The sequence below is a fragment of the Mauremys reevesii genome, linkage group 9 (assembly GCF_016161935.1).
Source record: "Mauremys reevesii isolate NIE-2019 linkage group 9, ASM1616193v1, whole genome shotgun sequence".
Taxonomy (NCBI): Eukaryota; Metazoa; Chordata; order Testudines; family Geoemydidae; genus Mauremys; species Mauremys reevesii.
The window spans coordinates 17,372,985-17,388,649 of record NC_052631.1 but is presented as its reverse complement, the minus strand read 5'-3'; the positions used below and the strand labels follow the sequence as shown (position 1 = coordinate 17,388,649).

Here is a 15,665-nt window from a genome sequence, read left to right as displayed (position 1 = left end):
TTTCAAGATGGCAGGAGGTGGGACACCGCCTTCTCATAGCACATACTAATGCAGAAAGTGACCCAATTGCATTTTTAATACAGTGGACCGTAAAGGTATTAAAACTAATTCAATAAGGTTTAACTTAACTCAGTAAAGTTCAGTCAAGCTATTTCAGGAAAGTGTCAGTCTGTGTCACTCTCCCATACTGAACTTGCCAAAGGAAGAAGACTTGTGAGGGACTGTTTGAGATTAAAGTCCATTCTTCAGGCCACCATGGCTAAATCATAGACCTATACATTTGCTGCTGCCAGCTGTGTGGGGATTCCCCTGGTGCAAGCACAGTGAACGCCAGCTATAAGGCTGCCTCTAGAAGACCCCTTCAGAAACCAGGCTGAGAGCTAGACAGGCGTACCAGGGGTGGGGATAGAGATGGAACGGTTGTGTCCAGGTATGCAGCACACAGCACTGAGGACATTACAGGTAGCCTTGCAGTCCATTGAGCAGGCTGCCATCACTTAGTCCTCTAGGGCAATGGTTCTCAAACTAGGGCCGCCACTTGTTCAGGGAAAGCCCCTGATGGGTCAGGCCGGTTTGTTTACCTGCCGTGTCCACAGGTTTGGCTGATCGCAGCTCCCAGTGACCGCAGCTCCCAGTGACCGCAGTTCGCCGCTCCAGGCCAGTGGGAGCTGCGGGAAGCAGCGCGGGCAGAGGGACCACACCCAGATCAGGAAGGGAGGGAGCACACCAAGATCAGGAAGATTTAAAGCCACCTTAGCCTCCTCCTTCCCCTGGACTACAGTTCTGTGCTGCCCCCCTTAGAGACACAACACAGAATATCACCCTTCAGATGTAATATTTCTGCAGATTTGGGCCTATATCCTCTTCTCGTTAGTTGCTTCATTGATTTCTTCTGGCAGTATAGTCCATACAGGAGCCTGTTTCAGCTCTCCAGATGAAAAAAGTTCTTTGTCATATTGCTAACTGCTGTATAGTTAGATGACACCACATAGTTTTTGAATGTTTCCCCTGCTGTAAATTATTTACCTTTATGGAAGTTACCAATGATATTGATCCTGTTAAAGACTTCTATTCAGCGCTATTTAAAAGTGTAGCAGGCTCATTGGCCCTCAAAGTCTTGTCTTTATGGCACCTATAAAAGCCTGCCTATGTGCATTCCTGGGAAAGGAAGTTTTATTAATATATTTTATAGTGGCAGTGCCTACAAACCCTGACTGACATCAGGGCCATGTCGTGCTGGGCATTGTACAAAATACACAATAGGAGGTAGCCCTTGCACAAAAGAACTTACAGTTGCAACCCCAAACGGGTTCATGCCATCGGCAGATGGGGTCGTGGCAATATCTAGTGTGTGGAGGACACCATTTTGCGCCTCATAGCATGACCTCATATGTATGATGCATGTGAGGTCACACGGTGGAGCATGCCATTTTGCTATTCAAAATGGCATCCTCCACACTGTCTGGGGTCCCAGGAGGAAATAATTCATCACAATATGGTCATGGCAGCAAAAAGCTTGGGTGTCACTGCCTTACAGTCTAAAGAGAGGGAGGAAGGAAGCATCGTTAGCTCCTATTTTGTGGATGGGGAACTGAGGCACACAGAGATTGTTATTTATCCAAGGTTATGCAGGACTTTTATGGCAAAGAACCCAGATTTTATGAGTCCCAGTTCAGTGCCTTAACCACAAGGTTATCTATTCTTCCTCTCTGCAAGCGTTTCAGCACCTATTGATGTTAATGTTCAGAATGTGGCTAATGTGCTGGGAAACCTTAGGAACTGCCAGGGACAGTCATTCTTTGATACAGATATGTCTTTTAAAAAAAAAAAAATCTAGGAGGGAACATTGGCACAAACTTTATGGCGCACATACCTAGAAGTATGGCAGTGCAGAGCATACATGAATATTTAATAAAAAAGCATATAACTTGTGTTCTTAAAGATCTCTATTAAATGCATGCTCTCTCCTAAGTATCCATCCCAGCAATTACATTTTTATGTTAACATCACTTATAAACAGCCCACTACATAAAAAAAAAATACTTGGTAATCTACAACTGTCATATCCAATTGTCTCACACATGATAGTATCTGATTTGACTTCACTGAACTCCTTTAAAACAGGAAATAAATCCTGTGATACTACACTGATTTGCTGACACTGTCAAGAACAGAGCTGTAATTTTTCTCACTAGGAGGGGGGGTGGGGAATGAACCACTTGTGCTAGGCAGTCAGCAGGTGATCTTAGTGTTTTTATATCAAAGTATCTGCGGTTTGTCATTTATTAAAAAATGCCACGACAATGCCCATCCTGATCTGAGTATCACGTATTGACACATGTAGGATGGGATTTTCATTGGCTGCAATGAGACTATTCATTTAGGGACTGATCCTACTTCCAACAAAGTCAATAGCAAAATTCCCATTGACTTCAGTAGTAAAGGATCTGGCAAAAATGGAGCTGGCCAACATTTTTTTAAAATTTGCAAAATTACTTTTTTTTTTTTTTCAAAAATGAAAAAAGTTTGCAAAAAATTGTCAACTCTTCCAAAATGTTTTGCTCAACCTTTTTAATGCACATTTTTATTGAAAACATTATCAAACCCATTACTGCAATGGTTGACATTTTTCATTTATCAAAACCATTAGTTAATAATTTCCATATTGGTTTTAATTAAACAATTATTTAAATGTTTCACATAACATCCAGAATAAAACAAAATCTGGGTCCTGTTTGATCCATATTTTGGGAAAAATATTCCCAAATGCATTTTTGCAATGCAATGCAAATATTCCCAAATGCATTTTGGGAAAAAATATTCTAAATTTCAAAGTTGTTTATGCTCAACAACTTTGTTGAGCATAAACAACTTTGAAATTTAGAATATTTTTTCCCAAAATATGGGGGTGGTGAGAGGGCAAGTTTAGCAATTCTACCATTTGAGTGAAGTATTACTCAGTGTGAGCAAGGGTATATTACTCTAAGACATGAACATGAGAGCAATGTGCCCGAGTGGTCCAGGTATGGAACTCTGAGTCTGGAAACCGGTGTTCTTAAACTAACACGGCCAATCAAACTGGCTGCTCCTTTACTAAGAAAAAGCACTGACACTCAGTTTTACAGTATTTCTAAGGTAAATTTTTAAAATATTTTAGTTAATTATAGCATTTAAAACAACATTCCAACTTTCTCATTTCCTGTCATTTTAAGTTCCATCTGCATTAAACTATAATGCATCCACATTCCAGGTAGTACCATCAAAGTCCACTGTTTTTAGATTTATCAGTTAAAGTTTGGGAAAAAAAGTTATAAACAACTGAAAACAGGGTCTTATAATGAAAAGTGTCTTGCAATCTTAACAATTGGTGCATCTACCAGCACCACCTATTTGTGCACATACTGGAATATGAATTAGAAACCTGGGGTCTTATCCTGTTTCCACAGTAGCAATATTCCAATAGATTTTAGTGGAAACTAGGTTTGAATCCTATATTTTTTGTATAAAAATGAATTGATGTACAATACAAACCTATGTAATACTGGAAACGGGCAATAAGGCAAGATTGCCTCAAACTTCATTGCGCTGTGACCCCCTGATGCCCTAGGTCAGGGGAGAGAGGGTCGCATCCCAAACCCCACTGTCCTGGGTGGGGGTGGAGCTTGGGCTTCAGCTTCAGCCCTGGGTCCCAGCAAGTCTAACGCTGGCTGTGTGACCCCATTAAAATGGGGTTGCGATTCATTTTGGGATCCCCACAGTTTGAGAACCACTGACCTAGAGAGTCAAACAAGAGACTATTTTGGGGGATTCAGATGGGAGGAGAATATAAATGTAAAAGCTAATGTGTTCATCTTCATTTTATGTAATTGTTTCCTACAAGTTATGTTGATGAATATGAGTGGCCAGTAGTACTAATAATTGAGTGAATGCATTTGAGAGTATAATTTATCAAACAAAATTTAATTTGGTTGAAATTTGCTTCCATATCACTCAAAAGACTCTCAGAAAAGACTTATCTAAAGCCTGTTTTTAGATAGATATAAAATTACACAATTAGACTTACTAAAGGCGACTCAGCAAATTGCAACCCTCTACAAATTGTGTTCCGGAAATGTGATTCAAAGTGACAGATAGCTTGGAGGTAAACAAGCGATGGTTGGTTGCAGCTGGACCATACCCATAGTAAAGTCCATGTATCTTAAGCATGTTAGGTGACGCACCATTCCATTTGTTCCCAAAATTAGGCTCAAAGGACAGTGACTGATAGTCTGGAGAGAAATAGAAATTGTGGTTCTTAGGCTGAACGCACACAAAAGGAAACCCAGTGACTGCAGCTATGAAAATAAATGGTAGTTTGCAGGTGTATGTTGCACAAAATGAACTCCATCCATTTTAAGCAGTCTCGAAGGCCACAAAAGCAGGGCAACTGGAAACAAATATGAAGCCTGCACTAAAAATTATACCCCTGAGGTAAAGCTATTGCCTAGCACAGCACAGCTATAGACAGGAAGGGGATCCAAATGCAGTCTAGTCCATCTGCCCGGAACATTAAGACCCAAAGGCCACAAGTGCTTTTTTGCCTTAAAAGCAAAAACTACACTCAGAGGCAACTTTATATCATGTGAAGCTAAAACCAATGATTTTGTGTTGCAATCACTAAATAAAGGCTCTCTGATCTGTCGAGATGTTTGTACTTGATCCTTGTCTGTCTGTCTTGCATTTTGTACGTGCAATTTATTGTCTGCATTGGGGGAAATGGTAGCTATGCACAGTTTAAAGTGTTATCTTATTGTGTGTGTCGATATTGGCAAATGAAGAGCAATAGCAGAGAAGTTCTTTTAATCCCTGTAAAGCACCTAGTGCGATCACTGAGCATGTCCTGCTGGGCTCAACGTCCTTGCAGATGAAGCACTAGTGTGAGGTCACCCATAATACTTGACATCTCAATAAGCGATGGTTGGTCAGATAGAGTTTTTGAGATCTAATTATTCCATTGTGTCAGGCAGGTGATTTAATTTGGGTCTAATGAAGTACGTGATTACAATAGCTTCCTCTGCCTCAGCTGTACCTTCCCTGGGTGTTATTCTGCTAATGCCTGCTGCTTCCGTATTTATTGTACTGTATCTTGGCAGGAAATTACAGCAGTGTTGCTTCCATGTTCATGAGAAGTTCCTCCACACAGAAGAGGGATCAACAGGTTGATCCTCAGTTTCATCTTCAGGTGATATTATTGCTTGAATTTCATAAAATAAAGTTCTGTTGTGCCAAAATCTACAATCTAATGAAGTGGGCAAAACATATTTCTGCTCTGAAAAGTCAACTCAGATCACCTCTGTATTTCTTAGTTAGATATTGAGTGACAGGAAACATTTCTGTGCAAATGAATTGGGTGCAGGAATAGTTTACCTGAAAACATCCATTACTCACAGCAGTATATAAACTGTAAGTAAGACTCAGTTCAGATTTTTTTTTCTTCAGCGCTTAGGTTTCACAGAGGCCTATTCAAGTAGGTTTAGAACATTTTGGCTATTCTTATAAAGCTATCAGGCCTGAATCTCCTCTCATTTAAACCAGTTTCACTCTGCTATATCCCTGACAACTTCACCAGAGTTACTCCAGATATACACCACTGCAAGTGAAAGGAGAATTATACTGTACCTTCCCACCCCCTCCCCCAAACAAACAAACAAAAAAACAGGTATTTTTCCTTTTGCAGTGTCATAGGGCTCTCTTCTTTGGGCTACTTTGTCACTTCATCTATCTGAGCACTTTATCTCCCACTCCACTCCTCATAGTTATCGTATCTGAGTACCTTAATAATTAAGTCTCTCAGAACCAAGAATAAACCCCAGATTTTCAAAATCCCAATCCAGTGCTTTAAGGCACAAGACCACCCATTCCTAATTCTGTGTCTGCTTGTAACCGGTCGAGCATTCCAATCCCCTAAGCCCATCTTGCCTCAGTGACCCACTACTAGTCCTTATCTAGCCCCTTCCCTCAGGGGCAAACTGCAGTCTGAATTGGCCACTCATCAGCAGCAAGGGAGTTTGGATCTGCTGCCTTTCCCTCAACCCCAGTACCTCCTTAAGCCTTCCTGTCAGACCTCAGCCTGGGAGGTCACCAGGCCTGAGCTCCCGAGCTCAGCCTGCCCCTTCTCCAGCACTGCTCTGTCCAAGATACTCTTTGCTTCTTCAGGCAGCTAAGTCCATCTCTCTCAAAAGCTAGAGAGATACTGACTGCCCCTTCTGGTCTGCCCATTTTTATACTGGCTTGGCAAGCCCTGATTGGCTGCCTCCCAGCCTTCTCCGATTGACTCTCAGCCCGGGTCATCTCCCAGGGCTGACTTTTAACCCTTGCAGAGCTGGAGCAGGGTGACATCCCCCCTTCACTGCTTCATGGATGCAGCCCATGTTTTACGTAAGGACTTGTCTACATGATGCAGTGAAGCACTCTACAGGAGATTGATTTGTAGAGTGCTCTAACTTGCCCATGTAGACCCTGCTGGCGCACGTTAAAAGGTAATGAAAAGAACATGCCAGCAGGGTCTACATGAGGCAGTTAGAGAGCTCTAAAAATCACACCCCTGTAGAGCACTTTCCCGCACCATGTTGACAAGCCCTAAGACTCTGCTTTATGAATGCAGCTCCTGTGGAGATTATTGATGGCAACTGTTAATAGGGCTGCCCACCTAAGAGAACATATTTACCATCAAGAAAAGCTATTCTGTCTGAGGACAGGAAAACACTGAATCTAAGTTGGAACTCTGAACTGGGCCCCTGCAAATGTCATTATTTTTCATGGAAATGTTTTGCCCACTGCACTCCAACAACAGATGTCATGATTAGAGACAGACTGAAAAGGAAGTGGGTCAGATTCTGATTTAATTTACACAGGCATAATCTGGAGAAACTGTAAATCCTGAGGCCATAGTCAGTGGAGATACTCCAATTTTACGCTGGTGTAACTGACATCAGAATTTACCCCCCGGCCTACAGGTCTCAGATTTAGGAGCAAATTAAGATTCCAATGACATGATTCCCAAAATCACAAGATGTTTTTGTGACATTTCCGCTCCAAATGGGCAGAAATCTCATGAGATCAGCTATTTTCATATGATTTCCACCATTTACTCGTGGTATTTTGGCTGCTTCTCAACCAGACAACAGGCCCCTTTCTCCCCTAGATCCTATACAGCACCAAAACAGATGGGGTGGGTTCTAATCTAGGAATTTAAGTCTGAGCCACAGAATCTGCCTGAAACTGGAAGAGGTTCAAAATCATCTAAGTTTCTGATTTTGGCTCATCTCTAATTGTGGTCAGTATTTGCCTGAGTCATGGCTGCACAGATAAGTAGCATGGCTTCCTGAAAAGCAGTGCTAGGTCAATGGCACCTTGTTTGCCTAAAGCTAGGGTTGTATTGTGTCATGTTGAATACGTACGGGAGTTTTATTTAAAGCCACTCCTGGGAAAGAAAAAAGACAAACCTTTCTTTGGTTGCCTCACTTTTAGGCAGTGAGATTATTCCTGATTACTCTTTTTGTTGTTGTTTGTTTGTTTTTCATTTGACTAGTATTTCTAATAATAGAATCATAGGACTGGAAGGGACCTTGAGAGGTCATCTAGTCCAGTCCCCTGCACTCGTGGCAGGACTAAGTATTATCTAGACCAGTGGTTCTCAAAGCTTGTCCGCCGCTTGTTCAGGGAAAGCCCCTGACAGGCTGGGCCAGTTTGTTTACCTGCCGCATCGGCAGGTTCGGCCGATTGCGGCTCCCACTGCCCGTGGTTTGCCACTCCAGGCCAATGGGGGCTGCAGAAAGCAGCACGGGCTGAGGGACATGTTGGCCGCCCTTCCCGCAGCCCTCATTGCCCTGGAGTGGTGAACCGCAGTCAGTGGGAGCCACAATTGGCCAAACCTGCCGATGCGGCAGGTAAACAAACCGGCCCAGCCCGCCAGGGGCTTTCCCTGAACAAGCGGCAACCCTAGTTTGAGAACTACTGATCTAGACCATTCCTGACAGGTGTTTGTCTAACCTGCTCTTAAAAGTCTCCAGTGAGATTCCACAACCTCCCTAGGCAATTTTATCCAGTGTGTAACCACCCTGACAGTTAGGAAACTTTTCCTAATGTCCAACCTAAATCTCCCTTGCTGCATTTTAAGCCCATCGCTTCTTGTCCTAATCTTGGATTCACACCTAAGAGAATTTTGTCTGTTTCTACATCCTATATTTCCTTATGCAGACACAGACCCACCTTTTCTTGATACCATATGACAATATAAGCATAATTGATAATGCTTTCTATATTTCCTTAATAAGCAACTCAAAATCCTTTCAATTAATATTTTAATTAGGAAATTCACTTACCATAAAAATCTCCTGCATTTTCATAAAATCATAAATACTTAGTCTGTTTTCAAGTTGTTCCATAACATTTTTCATTGCTGCAGTGTCTTCTGTTCTGTCTGAGGTCAGACACCCAGCACTGGGCTGGGAGTCAGTAAGTGAAAGATGTGTGTAGTTCATGCTTGATTCACTTTAAAATCTTCTGGCACATAGGGTCATATTTGACTCAGTTCTTGTCCTTTAAGAAGAATTTTAAAAAAAAAATTTTTTTTTGTAGAAATCCAATAGTTCAAATTCTGAGACAACATATATCAAGCGGGAAAAGATCAATTTAAATTAAACAATAAAAACATTTTTAACTCTTGACTTTGAATTTTATTTCATAACATACCAAACCATTAAAGATACTCTCCAACATTCTATTTATTAAAGGTACAGTGTACCTGGCTTCCTTTGATTGCAACTAACTAATACAGAAAGCAAGTGTACAAACATTTCTATTTGCTATCTAAATATGCATTAGAAAGTCAGCTATTTAAAATCCATTTTACTTACCTTGTCGTTGTTAATGTGATATTTAATGTTGTGATTGGATGTGATTATAACCCCATTATTTTTGCAGAACACTTTGGTAAGCTCTACAACTATTTTTACTCTCGAATAAAGAGTTTAAACTAAAGGAACGTACAGAGTCCTCTGCTTTTCTTGTTCTTGGTGCTTACAAATGTTTCCTGGCAACGTATACAAAGCTGGCTAAGCTTCCCTCCCTTCTCTCCTCTGGTTATTGGTCAAAATGGAGGTGTTTGCATAAGAGGGCTATTTGCAAGCATAACTAGATGTACAGGATAGTTATAAAGGAATGGCAATGGCACCATTTAATCAAATATACTACAAAGCCCTCCTTTAGAAGTGACCTTTTTTGCATACTACCGAATAAGATTTGTTTTAAGTGAACCAGCTTTTACATCACAGTAAACTGCAGATTTGGAGTCCGACGTGCCAATCCTCATTGTACCCACTGCCAGGCACAATCTTATTGATTTCAATGAAGTTTCACCAGGTAATAAATGATGCAATTTGGCAAAAAGGGTGGGAAAGATTTGACCTTTTATCCTGTTTGGATTTAGATCATAATTATATTACAGTAGTGCTCAGAGACCCATATCAGGATCGGATCCCCATGTGCAAGGTGCTGTATAAGCACAAAGGTAGACCAGGTTCCCCTGCCCTAAAGAGTGTGCAGTCTATGGGTATGTCTAGACTGCAAGCCTGCCCCCTTTTTGACCCCTCCCCCCCAAAAGAGGCAGCAAGTCTCAGAACCCAGGTCAACGGACGTCCAGGGCTCACACTATTGGACTAAAAATAAGTGTCGATATTTGGGCTTGGCCTGGAGCCTAGGGTCTGACTGGGGCTTCAGAGCCCAGGTTCCAGCCTGAGCCCAAATGTTTACACTGATATTTTTAGCCCCATCATGTGAGCTCTGCACACCTGAGTCAGTCAAGCTCAGCTCTGAGACTTACTGCCGGAGGTCTACTTTATGAGGCCTCAGCCCTGCCAACACTTGTCCATGAATGGTAAGAAAAGTTTCTTGCATGCATATGTTTTGCAGGATTGGTGATGGAGCAGACAAGCAACATATGCAGGATTGGGAAGAAGGAGAAAATCAAATATACACCATTTATATATATATTATATATATGTACACACACACACACACACACACTTGCTATGGGTTTGTTTGTTTGTAATTACAGGCAAGTCTTATCTTACGCGGGGGTTCCGTTCTGCAGTTATTGCATAAAGTGAAAACCGCGTATACTGAAAATTATATCCCCAAGCCCTTTAAATCCCGCCCGCAGCTCCGGCGGCCGGGCTGGGGTGGCATTTAAAGGGCTCCTCCAGGCTCCCGCTGCTGTGGAGAGCCCAGAGGAGCCCTTTAAATGCCACCCCGACCTGGCCGCTGGAGCTGCGGGAGGGATTTAAAGGGCTCTGCCGGGCTTCCCGCCGCTGGGGGGAGCCCGGAGGAGCCCTTTAAATGCTGGCCCGCAGTTTTGGCAGCTGGGTTGGGGCTGGCATTTAAAGGGCCCAGAGCTCCACAGTGGCTGGAGCCTCGGGCCCTTTAGTTTGCCCCAGGGGCTACCAGCCACCTCTGCAGCTGGGAGCCCCCTGGGTGCTTTAAAGGCCCTGGGACTCCCAGCCACAACTGGTGCCCCAGGACCTTTAAATCTTGAGGCCACGCCTCTTCCACTTGAGGCCACGCCCCCCGGACTCCAGCCCTTCAGCGTAAAGCTGAAATCGCGCATGTTAAATGCGCGTAAGTTGCGACAGACCTGTACGTTGACTTTTGTCAAGTGGGTGTTAGTCTAACTGTGTGTTTTCTTGCAGGCATCAGGCAGAAAACAGATCTTCAGAAGGGATGTGAAGGAGAAAGTGGTAGGGCTCTTACTGATTAGTTCAGGGAGAGTGTTCCAGCTGTAAGTGGCTGGGTTGAAGAAAGCACAAACATGGTTATTGGAAGAGTGGAACTACTGTATATTCCTTTGAAATACCAATTATGAATAATTAAAAGGACATTTCCTTTCCTAGCTCCTAAATCCCATAACTAGTCATTTAAAACAGAAAGAAATTTAAACATCTAGTTTCTTTTGCTTTGCTGATACTGTTTTGTGCATTTCTCTTATCTTGGACATGGAAAATAAGGATATATTAATATTAATAATATAACTTCATTTTATGATATTAAAATTAGTTTGTACTACACTTATCACTTCCACTCAAGTTTTCATGCATTAGAACAATGGGCCAGATATTCAGCTGGTCTAAACCTGCAGAACTAGATGTAGCTGATTTATGCTATCTGAGAATCTGGTCTAGTGATGGAGCATTTCGGTTTATTAAAAATTGTCTTTGTTGGAACTAAACAAAACAATGTAACTATTCCCATTAGTTTTGGAGAAGATTATGCTCACCTAACTGAAGTTCAGGGTCAAATTTAACCTGGAAGTGTCCCTTTAAATCCTCCATAGTGCCCTCTTTCTTTCCTGTAGAGAGCACGGTAGCCAGATTACAGTCACCTTTGCCTGATCTCAGTGTACCTCCCAGGCATGGGGATTTCTTTAAGTCCCTACTTGAGTGTATGGAAATATAGCTATTACTTTTCTTTTCCTTCCAGCAATCATGTAAACCCTATCTTACCTTCTCTTCTATTTTGTGAGAATGTAGCTAGATTTATTTGCAACGCCTATTGTTTTACCTTTTTAGTTTTGCCTCTACATTTGGGCAGAGGATTCAACTATATTCTCTCTGCTCTGTCCTAGTAAAAATGTGAGGTGTTAAAAAAGTAGGGTCCTGAAAACTCACCATCAGTGGGAGGTGCTCAGAGGCATCACACAGCTGCTGTGGTTGGACATGGAAGGGAGGTCTGCTCCTCCTACACCTCTTCTAATGGCCTATTTTGACAGCAGCTTCTGCTAAGGAAAAGGGAATGAGAGGGAAAACGATATACCCAAATAAAAGCATGGCAGAACCTATAGATACAAACATGCAGGGCTTGATAACTCCTTGAGTTTCACTGGCAGAAGCCAGTTTGGAATCCCGTCACAGGGTAAACTGGTCAAGAGAGCAAATCACCTGTAACCCCCTCTGCTGGAGAGACCAGAGCCAGCAATCATTGCCCACAGTAAGGTGGGGCCAGACTGATGAGAAACATTGATACGTAGTTTGGGCCACTTCCCCAGAAGGGGCTCCTACAAAGATCCAAGTAGAAAGTTAATTTATCCTACCCTGCAGAACACCTAGGGAAGGATGATGTCAGGCTGGCCCCAACTCCATCACCCCTGGGTTGGGGAGAAAAGATTATTGCAGCAAACATCAGAGATTAATCTAGACCTAATCTATCTTGGACACTGTAATTCCACCTCCCTTAAAATTCCCTTTAAAATTTGTTTGCAGTACCTATCTTGGTCCCAAGAGAGATTAGAGATACAAGGTGGGGGAGGTAATATCTTTTTTTGGACCAACTTCTGTTGGTGAAAGAGACAACCTCCCTCCAACCACACACCCCTAGTTGTCACCTACCCTCACACATTGGGACCCATATTAAACAGTTAACAGTTGATGGGAACCATATATTCTGAAAGAAATCTTTCCCAACACCCCTCTTCTGGACTTCAATACCCCCACCCCTGGACACCCAACCTCATCATCAGAAACATCCTCCCCACTGATCAGTACTCACAAACTCAAACTGGCAGCAGACCCTGCCAGAACAGATGCAAAACCTGCAGACAAGTCTTCACTGCTACATGATCAGTTCCACCCCCCACAACACACCTTTCAAGATCCTACACACGCCTATCACAAGTGGTGTACCTTATCCGGTGCACCACATGCCCCAATAACAACTATGTTGGTGAAACCTGACCACCACTATGCTCTCAAATGAACTCGCACAGAAAAATGATAAAAGACAAAAACATGTCACGCATGGGCAAACACTTTTCACAAAACTATCACTCTGTAGCCGACTTCTCAATCCTCGTTCTCAAAGGAAACCTACAAAACATCTTCGAAGACAAGCCCGGGAGCTTAAATTCATTACTTTGCCAGATACTAAAAATTATGGTCTTTATAAAGACACTAGATTTATGGCTTATTACAATAATCTGTACTCAACAACTCCCCTTTTTTGTCCTATGACTCCAGTGTTGTTAACAAGCCACTTCACCTTAAAATACATGTTAATCATTTATGCTAAACAATTTGTGCCACCTTGTATTCAGCTGACACAAAGTACCTTTCCCAGATCTGAAGAAGTCTATATGGCTTGAAAATGTGTCTCTTTTTCACCAACAGGTGGTGGTTTAATAAATATTACCTACCCACCTTGTCCCTTTAAAATTTGGTCATTTATATCCTTTTTCTAAGCCTTAGATTTGTGATCTGTTTCTGTCTAGCTGATTAAAAAAAAGAGTCAAAGGTTCATGAAGCTAAAATGGAAAGCAGTGGCCTCATAAATCAAAGCCTTATTTTGACAGTGGTTCTATGTGGAACATACATGTGCGATCATCCCTGTAAAATGAACAACAGACAATTTCTTTCAGATCATTAAATACAAAAGGAATATTTCCCCGATATGTAGGAAAAGCCTTACCAGATATGCCCGTTAGTCTGGGGTATGCTCATTTATTAGGGTTACTCTTCTGGGGTGGAGGGGGGGAAATGGGGTTCTGTAATTCTATCAATGTACTGCTTGTGTCACATGTGTTCTCATACGGAGCTCTACTTTTCCCTGCTGCAAGTTCTCTCCCAATGGAGCTATCCTGCAGGACCTAGGTTCCCCAGGACTGGGTTCTTCCAGCCCCAGAATCAGACAAACACACACATTAACAGAGCGCGTCTGAGAGGACTGGGTTAATCAGCACTCCCAAGCTGACCTCTTTTATGTCCCTGGACTCAGTAGGCTGGGTCGAGCAGGATTTCCAAGCTGTCCCCCCTCATATGCCAGTGGCACCACACCAGAATAGAGCACGCCTGAGCAGGCTGGGTCGAATAGCACCTCCAAGCTGCCACCCTCATATGTCCAAGGTTCACCACGTCTCTATCCCCACTTTTACGTTACAATTATTCTGGTACTAACCCACTTGATGAGCAAACGCCACAGGATTTTTGGGCGCTGAAGGGATCTTTTCCTTAGGTACGAGGAGTGTTGCTGCAGAGCGAATGAGGAAACCAAAAAAAACACCCACAGGGGCGAGGAGGGAAAGAGAGAAGCAACCAACTTAACTATGAAAGTTTATTGCCGGGTAATAACCATAGGGGAGCCAAACAAACAAAACAGTTATAATAGTAAATCCAACTTATATTGGATTATAAAAGTCAGGTTTAGAAAACTATAACTGATCACACAAGTCAGGGTCAGAAGGCTATACTGAGAGAGAGCGTGCGCGCGAGCATGCAGGGTTCTCACCACTTTGTGAAGCTTGAATTGTTTGGGGGGTCCCAGGTGGTGGTGGTGGTAGCTGAAGGTCCGGAGTGCTAGAGTCAGGCAGATCCCTCAGCATGACCAGTCAGCAGATGAAGTCCCACTGGAACTGATGCAGATTTTGGATCCAGGCATCAGAACACTTACTTGAGCATGGGTAGAGGTTGTTGTAGGGAAAAAACAATGGTTCAACGGAGAACACTAGATTTGTTTATGGGTAAACTGAGGGCTTAAGGGAGTAGACCAGTTGTTTTGTTCAGGTTAGACAATATGAACTGATCATTCCTGGCTATTGGCGATGTTCCTTAGAGGGAGCTCACAATGCAATTAGGGAGCTTCACTATTTTGGATACCAATAAAGAATTTAAAGCATCACCAGATTGGACTCAAGCAGTCCAGTGTATTGGAACAGCTGAAAAATTCACCAGAAAGCCTAACTGATGTAACATTTGGACACCAATTCTAGGGCTCCTGAATCCCTAGGCAAATCAGCTACAATGTGTCCCTCACCACCATTAACAGACCATTAACAGACTTGCAGTTACCGAAACATTGGCTGTCTGCAAGATAGAAACAACTCCTGTCTTTCCTAAAACAGGATAGTTTTAAATACAGTTGTTCTTCATGGGAAAGGGTACAAATAAAGCTAATTGTCATGTAAAATGAATATACATTTCAGAATGTCATTTGCTGAACAAAGTCAGCTGTGTGTGTGTGTATAGAGACACACACACATATATATAAAAATAAAGTATTGTAATTCAGTGCTCATACTTTAAATGCTTAAGATAGTAATAAAGAAAATGAAGTGCTATGGATTGTTCTGCAAGCTTCCTTCCTGAACCAATATTAGCAGTGTACCTAGCCCTGTTTCTCAACAGCCTCAGCAATTTAAAAATAAATGTTAATTAGATGCCACAGTTGGGACGTAAAGAAATGCTCACTAGGATGCCTGTCACATATTTTATCTTTAATTGAGATTTAAACTAGATTTGACAAATTACCTGTGTAATTTGTCAGCAACATGAGTGTAATCCCACTGCAGCACCTTGCCTTTAATATATATTTTTTTTAAACAAATGGCTACTTTTGGGTCCTTTGTTTTGTCTTTGTGATTTAATAATAGAAGTGTGGCTTAGTATCTTACTCAAAGTTTAACAATGGATCACACATTTCAAAAAAGTTTGCTCTCAGATTGAAATGGAAAACAGGAAAGCTCCCCCCCCCTTTTTTTTTAAATGGTGTGATTTAAAATGCCATTGACCTAAAGCACGCACATAATTTTCTTTTACTTCTTACATCTAGCGTATATTCTTTAATTATAGGGAAACAGGTTACAC

At 42.2% G+C, this 15,665-nt stretch overlaps 1 protein-coding gene across 1 annotated transcript in view; it reads right to left on the bottom strand.

Moving 5' to 3' along the window:
- The window catches only part of WDR49 (WD repeat domain 49), a 64,478-nt gene extending 55,490 nt beyond the window's left edge, over positions 1-8,988 (bottom strand). The window contains exons 1-2 of the mRNA XM_039489196.1: positions 8,898-8,988; positions 8,364-8,580 (exon numbers count right to left, since the gene is read on the bottom strand). Of these exons, the coding sequence (XP_039345130.1) occupies positions 8,364-8,522 (159 nt within the window). The 5' untranslated portion in view covers positions 8,523-8,580; positions 8,898-8,988. The remainder of the gene's footprint in view (positions 1-8,363; positions 8,581-8,897) is intronic.
- Between the last annotated feature and the right edge of the window lie 6,677 nt (positions 8,989-15,665).